Below are 11,496 nucleotides of genomic sequence, written 5' to 3'. Positions count from 1 at the left end.
ATACAAGGAAAGTGGATGGTGATTTATGCTGACAATTCCAAAAAGGCCAGGAAAGTATCATAAATAAAAACAGTATCATATATCATTGTGTCATATTCTCTGTTCTTCTGTTCTCTAAATTTATTTCATATTTTGGTCATTGTATGGTAAGTATTACAAACCACATATAAGCTATTCCACTTCAGAAATATGGAAAATACATGTATTTTTATTTACTAATTAATAATTACTATGGAAAGGTTTTTACATTTCTTTTAATATTATTCAATTCTCTTTTTCTGACAATTTTGGTCAGTTACCACTGACATCATTGGACCAAAAAGAAAAAGGAAAAGAAAAACTGGAACAACATAAGAGTGAGTAAATGGTGAAATGATGACAACATTGTAATTTTGGGGTGAACTAAACCTTTTCAACTACACCACTAGATGACAAAAAGTAATTATATTGGTTAACGGAGGGCACAAAGTAATATAAGCATGAATGTCCAATTACAGGTGACTAAATCCGACAAAGCAGCATATCATGTTACCAAAAAAGTCCAGTTCATATTATTTAAAAAAAATTATTTTATAGAGACCTTATGCAAAACCAGAACAGATTTTTATTAAGTCTTAATTACCTCTGTTTGAAAGCATCTGTCATCAGATCCACAATAGTTGTTTATTTGCTGATATAACCATGACTTACCGGTGCATCCATTTATACAAATTTTACATTTATAAAACAGTACTTTTAGAGATCAAGGTGTATCATCATTGATCATAGTTACAGTATGATTTCTCCATTCAGCTAGGCTCTTCTACAATTTCCCCATCACTTTGGTCAGAAATCTTGGTGTAACCTTTGATTGACATCTGACCTTCAATGGCCACATTGCAAAGACTGCTCGATCTTGCAGGTTTGCATTGCACAACATCAGAAGAATCCACGATTAGCGAAAACGAATCTTTGAAAAACATTAACAAAGAATGAAGCATATTTGAAGAGCCTGTTAAATTTGTGAGTTCATTTTTTTTTTTTTTTTTTTTTTCTTATTTTGTAATGGCATATTTTTGACAGTTTCTGAAAAAGTTATGTTCAGTTTTATAAAGTTATGTAAAAAAAATTTACGCAAATATAATTCCATACAAAATCACTTTCCAGAACATTCTCGTTCACCATTCCTGGCTGGTGGAATGATCTTCCAACCCCTATCCAAAATGCTGAATACCTAACAATTTTTAAGCGACAGCTGAAAACGTTATCTCTTTTCGAAACTACTTGGTTTCATCATAAAAAAAAAATGTTTTTATAAAATGTTTTATTTATTCTTTATTTTTTTAGCTTGTACTTATTTGAACAATGTCTAAAACCTTGTATTGCAAGCACTTTTTTGCCTCTTGAAGAAGATTCGCTTTATGTATCCCCAAATTGTAAGTCGCTTTGGATAAAAGCGACTGCAAAATGACTAAATGTGAATGTAAATATACTCTAGTTGTCTGCAGCACAGACTAAGTAGTCTATTTTTTCATTCTACAATACTGTAAATGATAAAAATATTTATTTACCAAAATATTTGTCATAAATCACTGAAAAACTGTTTCACACTGTTTCAGTTTACTTGTTTTTTTTAATGTAGTAAATATTTGGTATTAATTAAACTTTTCTGAAAATATGGTACTTCTTCTTTTGATTTAATTATTTTATTGTTTACCTGAATTTGCATTATTTCTTGAATTAATCGTAAATTATAATTGTTGCACCAATTTAACACTGTTTATATTTCTATATATTATAATAGATATAATATGATAATCTGTTAAATGATTGCTGATGTATCTCTACACATGAAAAAGGCCTACATAAATATTGTGCAAAATCTCTGTTAAATTATGATACTGTTGTCTTTATATATGTATTTATATGATATTGTCTTAAAATAATTTTTTGATTATAGATACAGATTTGTATTGTTTTAAATGTTATTAGCGCAATAACCTATAATACCACTTTTGTCAAGTAGCCCAGCCTCTGTAACAAAGTTAAAGATGGTCAGACACAAAGGACATTACAGTATTGGATCATAAATATAAACCAATGTTCCTCCTGAAGTACCATGTAAAACTGTTAAAAATATATTTAAAAAAAGAGTAACAAGAAATTGCATCTCATTTAATAGACACAGTCACATAAATCCCTGCTGTCCATAGACTGGCTCTGCTTAACCTTCTGACTTTGCCTTAATAAGGTGACCACTAAATGTGATGTAGGTGTCAAGGTCATCGCTGAACACAGCATTCTCTCTTTCGCCCTTATAGAGCCGAATCCACACCTGGTCATCCCTCTCCAGCTCAAGCATTAGGCTCTGGCTCTGCATGATGGAGCGATCGCTTGGCTGAGCGTACAAGATGGCCATCTCCTGTTCGTTCTTCATCACATGCAGGTATGTTTCCTTTTGGTTCCAAGTGTGCGCATTCAGGCTGAAGAAATAGATGCCGGGGACATAGCAAAAGAACTTGCCAGTGAACATGTTGAAGTGGCCATACAAGTTGACAAACTCTGAGTCAAAGATCATGGTCTGGTAGTAATCGTTACTGTGTAGGGCCTTCTTGCGGCCCACAGAGAAGGCAGCGTAGTAGGACTTACAGGGTTCTCCGGGAGCACCAACGCTGCCCTTGTTTCCCTTTATGCCATAGGGACCTCGGGGTCCGGTTTGCCCAGACTTGCCTGTTTTCCCATAAAGTCCTCGCTCACCAGTGTCTCCCTTCTCCCCTGTAAGGGAAGAAATGCAATAGCAAATGATGAAAAGTTCAATTTGGTTCAAAGTTTTTACTGTGATTATTAAAAAGGACGTTGAATTCTTAATGTCTGATTTATCATGACTTGCTTCCTGAAACTTCAAGTTTTGGTCAAGCTTTGGAATGTGTTTAATTAAACATCAAATTATTATAATAAAAAAAAGATGATTCTCAAATGGTCTTGTTTGTGTGAAGTGAAGATTGGAGTGTTGTATAGAATATGGCACTAATCTCACAGCCATTTTTCTTCTGTTGTTTGTGACAGTTTGTCCCATAAAGTCACTTTCTGTGGTGGTATGTCCTTTTTCCTGCCCCCAGAAGCAGCCTGACCTATATCATTCACAGACAGTGAGATATTTCGCTAAGACTAACATTGACCTAAACAACTGTATACAGTCAAAGTGAGTCAGCAGATTATGTAAGTCGTTCTGTAGATGTAAACTTTTGTACCACAGTTACCCTTAAATGGAGGAAATTGACCATGTGAGTTCCATTTTTTCAAAGCCTGGAAGAGTTTGAAGTAGATTTTGACATATTTTGTACCTTTAAGGATGGTGATGTTTATCTGTGGCACAATATTGTACTTCGGGTATGGACTGGCATACTGTGGGGCCTCCTCTGTAGGGTCACAACACCGCCTGCACTCAGTTCCACTAGATTCACAAGAGGATATATTAGACAGACAGACAGACAGGCAGACAGGCAGACAGGCAGGCAGACAGGCAGACAGGCAGGCAGACAGGCAGACAGGCAGACAGGCAGACAGGCAGGCAGACAGGCCAGGGAAAGTACCTGCCATCTCTGTAGTATTCTGGGGATCTCTGCTTTTCTCTGGGCTCATATGTGTCTTGGTCTGCATCCCGGTATTGTGCTACGTACGGCTCAGCCCATTTGGCAAACACCACCATCAGAAGTGCCACGCTCGACACCAGCATCTGAGATGAAAATGTGAAAACTGGCATAATAATAAAATGGTGATAACAATAAAAAATGTTTGTCAGTAATAAGAAAGGTCGGCATACTACAATGATTTCTAAAGAACACTGAAGACTCAAGTAATGTTGCTGAAAATTCAACTTTGCTGTCAAAGGAATAAATTACAATTAAAAAAAAAAAAAAAAAAAAAGCTTTTGATCAGTAGTGTATATATATAGATTTCAATAATAATAAAATTCATTATAATCAATTAATATGAAGGAAGTCAAAGGTCACATAAATAAATCTGTAGCCCTGTTGGATGGTAAGGGTCATAATGGGAACACTGTGTTATAACATGACAGTATCAGCAAATGACCAGGGGCCTGTACCATGAAGCTGGATTAGCTGGCTAGCCAGGTAAGTTTCAGTTTAGTTTGCACCAATCCTGGGTTTTAGGTACCATGTAAGTGGCTTGGCTTTTAGCTGCATTCATTGCCATAGTTAGCACTCCACTTGCACTCCACGGCTAACCTGCTCCAGGGCAGGTTATGTTCTGGGTTAGAGATCTCAAACTGAAGTTGGACCAATCAGATGTGAGAAAAGTGACACATGTCTGACACAAAGTCATTCCCCCAGTTTATCTTGCTCCAAATTAAATGTCACTAATGCTAAAAAATATATATATATATATATATATATATAGAAGTCTGGCTTTAATGATAATTACTCAGTCATTTTATGATTTATATAATTATAATTATTGTGGTTCATATTATTATTATTTATCTTTTACACACAAGCAATTTTAGTTAAACAGTTATTATAAATAGTTTATTTTAAATAAATATATATGTATACCGATCATGTGATATAAATAAGCTGTAGTATCAAAAGATTGCACTATTTAAAAAAAAAAAAAAATCTGACCTTACATGTTAACTTAGTTCATACATTTGAAAATATATAGTGGTAGAGACTAGAACAAGTTTCACTTGTGACTTCACTGATAGAGCAAGATTATTTATTTTATTTGTCCTGTTTAAATTTGTCATATTCTTCAGTCTCTTAACCTTTAGCAAAACCTTTAACCTTTAGTTTTGAATCTCGCTGGGTCTCTCACGAGAAGTAAATCAAACTTGCTTTTTGTTGCAAGGCTCGTGATTGGCTGTTCGCCAGTGATGTCACACATTCATGTGCACGTGCTCCACAAACTCAGGATCAAAGCCTGAGTTGACAAAGAAAGTTGATGAACAGCATCATGGTACCAACAGAGCCGGATTGGAGAGGTTTGGTTTTGTCAACTCAAAACTTATCCTGTAACTCTGAATTTGTTCGGTTACCATCATGGTACAGGCCCCAGCTTTGTTATTCAGCCTCTTGTGTTTGGCTTATGATAGCAACAAAAAACTGTTTTCAGGTCAAAGCTAGGTAGAAATCCATCCGTTATAACCAACAATCAGGTAATGAAAACTAATGAATGGTTCACACAACATTTTGTGTGAACTGATATTCTCTGTGTTATTAAAAAAAACATGAAAACATGGCCTGAAATGGCCTTTTTTCCTTCACGTAACACCACGGCTCAGCCCATTTGAAACTGGGTTTGCAAACCATAATGATCAATAATTATCAGTATAAGTATTACATTTAATGTAAATAAAAAAGTATTTTAAGGCCAGTTCTTCCTCCGTCCTTCCTTAGACTGTTGGTGTGGGTAGTTTTTCCGGTAACAAGATACGTAGCAGTATAGAGTGAATGCTTGATGTTGTTTTTCTCATACAGTTCTTTTTTTCATATGTAGCGCACTGATAAGTGATTTAAATTCATTTAAAGGTTTCATTCAGCTAGTTCTTTTAAATCTTTGAAGGGGCATTTTTATTTTTATTGTCATATTGAAATATTTAGTTAAATACTGCTGTTCAGTTAAATAAGGTAGGGTTTTTGCTGGTTTGATTTGTTACATTTGATGTATCTCTTCAACAATCACAATTACATACAGGCAAATTTGTCTTTATCAAATGTATGTGCTGGGGGGAAAAAAATGCAACAAAGTTGAAAAAGAGCCCACATATTTTGTGAGGTAGCTGCAGCTAAACGCTCGGCTATCCAAAATACTTCACAACCCATACAAGCACCAGTCGAGGCAGGCATGTGTTCCAAAAGCTTAATGTGGCGAGAGTCAAAACACATCTACTTATAACAGATTACAAATACTGTGACAGTTAGTCCATAAGGAATGTAATTATGATCATAAACAGCTATCCCTATACCATGGCCTGAGTAGTTGTCTTTTTTCCACCATCAAGATTTCATGTGTATAAACTGTAGACTCAATTTCTTAGTGTGGAATAGTTATGGTAAGATCAACAATAAACAAAATAAATAAAGATTATTTTATGGGATAGAAGCACCTTGATATGTGTACAAAACATACAATTTAACAGAGAAATACCAACTTTAGATTACAGGCTGTCATCATATTAGATTTGTAGTGTCCAACTGTGCAGTGTAGCAGCACTACAGGACATTTTTACATGCACAAAATAATTGCACAGTAGGTCATATAGTAGCATATAAAAATGCTTGTGGTTTCATGGTCTGTGATCTTTGATATTGTTTAATAATGTTTAGTGTTTGTTCGATGTAGATAGCATGGGTTTTTAATCATGAGGATGAGGAATGACGTGCTTCGTCTTACTATTTAATAAACTCACTCAGATGAAGCCTCTGTTCTGTGTGTATCTATGTAATGTAAGAAGAGGTCAGTTCACTCACTGCAGTCTGAAGTTCAAGGCAGTTTTAGGGCAGCGCTTTGAGGTTGTGCACTTCTAATCCTCCATAAGCTTATGATGTGTTCACCTGGGTATCATCTGACCATCTTTTTTTCTTTTCTGTTTTTTTATTGTGGCATATGCTGTTTGCAACCCAGTGTGAATGCTATTATGGACTAGACATTATATCAAAACATCCCCCCTAAGGTTAATTGGATTATTTTATCTTTTATCCTATTTCTTCACATTTCTTTTTCATAAACTGGTTCCTGTATCTTGGGCTTCAAATAATTGGTAGTCAATCCGTTCAAAAGGACTGCTTTATATTATTTCCCTTTTTATCCCTATTTTCATGCTCAGCCATGTTTACAGTCTGATATTGTGGCATGAGAATCCCTCTCCTTCATGCGGATGTTGGGGTCTTGAGGTCATGTTTGCGTGTTCAGCACATCACTGAGTACTTCTTCAGTTCAGCCCAAGTCTTCTTGGCTCAATAAACATCTACTCTGACCTTTTTAAACGCATTACATATGCAGAGAGTGTTTTTTCTCCGTTCTACAGGGAACACCATGCTCCAAATCATAAGCATCCAACTGCTACTTTTCAGTCCCTGAACCCTCTGTAGGGCTGAAACTATGAACAGCGAGCCAGGAGTCAAATGCATAAACATTTGACTGCTTTCTTTAGTCATATACCATAACCGGATTTGGCCGTTGAAGCCTTGCTGTACCATGAATGATGTATCTCAGTCACATGAAATCAAAGTTGGCCCTACTTACTTTATAAATGTACATTGCTGGTAGTATTTTGAATGTTTAATTGAAGCATTTTACTTGACTCCTCAAACTTTAATCAAAATTTAATAACTTGCATTTTACAGTTTGGAAGAAGAAAAAAAACATGGTGTTTAGAGCAAAAAGATTCAAGTTCCGTTTGGTGCCACTATAGTGGTCCAGAAATAACACCCTTCCCCCTTTTAAATAATCATGAGAATAAACTACTTGGTAAACATCATGAAAGGAAACAATGTATGTTTTTCCATCTTCCCACATCCTAAACCGCAAACAGCCACTGAAAGTTAAATGAGCCATTGTGTTATCATGACAGATCATAATAACTATTTACTAATCTGCACTATGCTTTTTGTCATCCCTACACAATTCCACAGGCATGCAGTGGCGTGTCTGATCTGTGAGGTGTGGCTTTGGGGGATTTTCTCAGTGGAAAACAACTGTGTGGTCTCGGGTCAATGACCCTGCTGAATCCAGCTTCAATAAAAGTCGGCCAGTTCTTTGTCCTTTTACTTTGTTGGTTCTGGATCATATTTAAGGTGAAGCCCACCAGGTGCACTGTAACACTTTTCTAAATTCTCCAGTCTGAAGTCAGCAGCTGAAGATAAACACTGGGGTAAATAAGAACTCTTTGGCTACAGAAATGAGGTACTGTCTACATTAGTGGGTTTGGGTGTGTGACCATGCGTACCCCAGTGACCTACTTTCGACCACATACTGAATACTCTGTGCTTCTGTCTCTAGTCATGCACAGCTGAAGCCCCCTTAGGCCAGGTTCAATCCATGTACCCTTTCCTCCTGTACATTGCTGCTGTTCTCACATTCATAGTCTTCCCAATTCTTTGCATCTGTTTTGTAATATAAATTCTTCAGAGGAAGTTGAATGAACCTGAGGGTATGAAAGTTAACTTGATATGGTGTATTAACAAAGTAAACATATCTTATTAAAGCTGCAGTAGGTAACTTTTGTAAATATATAGATTTTACATATTTGTTAAACCTGTCATTATGTCCTGACAGTAGAATATGAGACAGATAATCTGTGAAAAAATCAAGCTCCTCTGGCTCCTCCCAGTGGTCCTATTGCCATTTGCAGAAAATATCTCTGTTTATATTCAGACTATTTTAGATTGCTTCGGGGGTACCGCGGTGGAGTAACCCAGTACCTTTGTGATTCTTCATAGACATAAACAGAGAGAAGTAGTTCCGGCTACGATGTTCTTCCGCAAGACGCAAGCAGTTCTGTTTATTAACCGCTAGAGCGTCAAAAGTTAGCGACTGCAGCTTTAAAGCAACAATCTTCTTTGCCTTCTGAACTTACAATTAGTTCCTCAAGTTCATTCGTATTCTAGTGTAATCAGAAATGACTTGAAACACAGCTGGTCTCAGGAAATTTGAGTGTAAAAGAGTAAACTATTTTTTTTTTGAGAGAGAGAGAGAGAGAGAGAGAGAGAGACAGAGAGAAAGAGAGAGAGAGAGAGCGAGAGAGAGAAATATCAAGCTCATATTAAACTTGTGGAAATACTCCAGCAGTCTCTACGGTCCCATTGCGTTATTTCCCCCCCCTTTTTAAATGTAGACAACTACTGGGGGTGAACTTCAACAATGTTGTTGTTTTGCAAACAAAGTATTGAATAACATCACATACCTGTACCAACAAGTCATACCCCTTGTATTATATGGGAAGGGGATGTACAAAGACTAGATCCTACCTTTTGATTGTTCGGTCTTGGGCATTTTAGCTAGGTGATGTTTGAAAGAAGAAGATGATGAAGGAGTATTCTGGATTTGAATTTTAAAGTGACAAATCATGGTTTCAGTGTCTTATTGCCTTGACTTTATAAGCACAATCTTCGGCTGCTATCCAACACAATAAACATATACCTTCAAATACCAAGCTGAATGTAATTAACTGTATTTGGAATGGAACACTATTTTGCCACTTACTAAATACTTAATATACATTGTATGATGCATACTGTTTTAATAAAATAGTATTTGAAACCGTATGCATTATGCAACAACAAAATTTCTGAACAGTAGTATCATACATTATCACATTATACATACTGTATACTGCTGAAACTGTAAGATTATTATGTTAGTGTGCTTTCTGAACTCAAGCTTAGGAGTCCTTATGGGACGTTTCTACAAAGAAAAGTTTTCCCTAACAATTCACGCACAGAATCCTTCACTACATAGTAATTTCTAGAAAGCTTAACATTGTTTAGAAATGTCATTAATTTTCTTTTAAACTAGCAATAGGCACCAGTGGGTTTGGTGCTGACATCGAAGCTCAAACAGTATGTGCGGTCACTTTGAAGTCTGTGTGGCATAACACTGAGGCCAGATTCACCCTTGACCCATAAAAGGAACCTTGTCTGAACTTAAACATCCTTCATGGTTTAGTTGAACTGAGGAAAAAACATTCATCTTCAACTTACCTTTTGCAATCTGTTTTACTTCCACAACGTGACGTATTTGAAAGTGGGAAAAAAAATAGATATTGTGGGATTTTTATGTACTGGTCACTGACTGGAGTGAACCATTCCCTGATAAACCACTGCTCGCTGCCATTAGTATTTTAGGAGGGGCCGTATACTTTAAATTATGCAAGAAAAATCTGTTACACAACTTCTGTTATGAAGTTTGGAATATCTGGTGTGGTTAAAAGCAATCTGGTGAAGCACTGCTCTTAATCGTGTCATATTTCAACTCTGTCCCACTTGCAGGAGATGAGGCAATGTGAACTTGGCTTTGTGATGGCATGCCTCAAGAATTCCTGTCCTAGATTTGGTTCCTGCACCCTGTGGCAGTGCTACTCTTTCCATAAATAATAATAATAAAAAAAGTTTTCTTTTGTCTCCATGAAATCTACCCAGATCCTACATTGAATTCATTATTTTGCAATATTAAAACCACATAAACACCAGAGTGTTGTTTCATTTCATAACATTTAACCCTGCTGTGTCTTTTTGCCTTGCACCTGCTATTAAAATGTATTGTTGACTTTACAATCTTGACAATGCTGCCTAACCTCAAAATAAAACAACTATATGCCTAAACATTTCGGTGAGTGAGCAACCAACAACAGATAAAGTGAAATAATTTGATTGTCCAAAACACATAAATCTGGCTGTTATTGTCCAAGCATGTTGATTTGCACTATGATTCAGTTTCCTTGGCATCTTCAAAAGTATTTACATCACTGCACTTGCCATTATGTGTAACCATGTAATTTGTTTTTCAAAGATAAGCTGCTTCTATTTACAAAAAAGTAAAGTGTAGTTCAGTACTAGTGTACATTTCTAACTTAAAACATCCTGATGTGTCTCCTACCTTTATCTTGGCAGGTCCAAACATGAGGGTCCACAGAAGCTCTGCTGGGCTGCACTGAGGATGCTTGCGTTGACTGGGCCGTCTCTCTGAGAGTGTTATAGCCTGTCAGCGTTTGTAAGGCATCTCCCTCCTGCACTCCCAAACTCAGCATGCCATGAGGAGCCAGGGGAAAAAATGCAGGAAAGGAGGAGCATGGATGCATCTAAGAGGGTGTGGTAAAATGAAAACAACAAAAAAGGACAAAGTGAAAAGAAAAGAAACCTTCTACAAAATGGGCCAGAGTGGACCAAGTGGATAGAGGAAAGTGGACAAGACTGTGGAAAGAATAAAAAGAAGAGAGAAAAGAGCAGTGAAGTAAGGCATCATGTTCCACCTTGTCCCCAGACCTTTCAGACAAATGTTAAATTGCTGCTGACAGTTCCAGAGAACCAGATTAGCATTTTAATAACACAATCATTTCAGATAAGATTCTAGAATGCCTGTATCACCAGTTAAAGTTGAACTATAAGTGGTTATACTCTGTAGGTCAGTATTTACTACATACTGTATAAATAAGTTTTTTAAAAAAAGTGAATGTAGTGATTACATCATTATAGGATAATTTGGCTAAATTTTGGACTAAAGAAATGGCCTTTTTGTTGCTAAAGAGAGCCGTTGGCTTTATCATATGGAAAAGAGCATTGTTTCAAGGCATTCAGTTATACAGGAAAACACAAAATCCTCAGTCATAATCTGACCATCTCTGTAATTTGGCCAGATTGGCTGATTTGCTACTGTGAAGGGAAAACGTGTGGGTGTGTGTGTGTTTGCCTTATCTAATGTTAATTTTATTTGTTAAAACTATTTTTTTTTTTTTTAAGTTTTGCAGAAACATGTAGGTAACAATTTAAATCTGTC

The 11,496-nt window shown here is 36.2% G+C and overlaps 1 protein-coding gene across 1 annotated transcript; it reads right to left on the bottom strand.

Moving 5' to 3' along the window:
• Positions 1 to 2,203: 2,203 nt before the first annotated feature.
• Positions 2,204 to 10,781, bottom strand: LOC113063740 (complement C1q tumor necrosis factor-related protein 1-like). Its single transcript, XM_026234064.1, has 4 exons — positions 10,600 to 10,781; positions 3,573 to 3,715; positions 3,324 to 3,433; positions 2,204 to 2,754 (listed from the first exon to the last, which is right to left on the bottom strand). Exons 1-4 carry the CDS (start codon positions 10,621 to 10,623, stop codon positions 2,204 to 2,206), a joined length of 828 nt encoding a protein of 275 aa, XP_026089849.1. The 5' UTR covers positions 10,624 to 10,781.
• Between the last annotated feature and the right edge of the window lie 715 nt (positions 10,782 to 11,496).

The sequence above is a fragment of the Carassius auratus genome, chromosome 46 (genome assembly GCF_003368295.1).
Source record: "Carassius auratus strain Wakin chromosome 46, ASM336829v1, whole genome shotgun sequence".
NCBI lineage: Eukaryota > Metazoa > Chordata > Actinopteri > Cypriniformes > Cyprinidae > Carassius > Carassius auratus.
The sequence above is the reverse complement of the archived record's forward strand: the minus strand, read 5'-3'. Positions and strand labels throughout refer to the sequence as shown.

What these genes read in the sequence shown, in the direction of transcription:
- LOC113063740 (XM_026234064.1), bottom strand. Translation starts at nt 10,623, where the DNA reads ATGTTTGGACCTGCCAAGATAAAG. An exon ending in GAATACTACAGAGATGGCAG is followed by an intron (nt 3,434 to 3,572) that starts GTACTTTCCCTG and finishes TTGTGAATCTAG; the next exon opens with TGGAACTGAGTGCAGGCGGT. An exon ending in AAACATCACCATCCTTAAAG is followed by an intron (nt 2,755 to 3,323) that starts GTACAAAATATG and finishes CTTCCCTTACAG; the next exon opens with GGGAGAAGGGAGACACTGGT.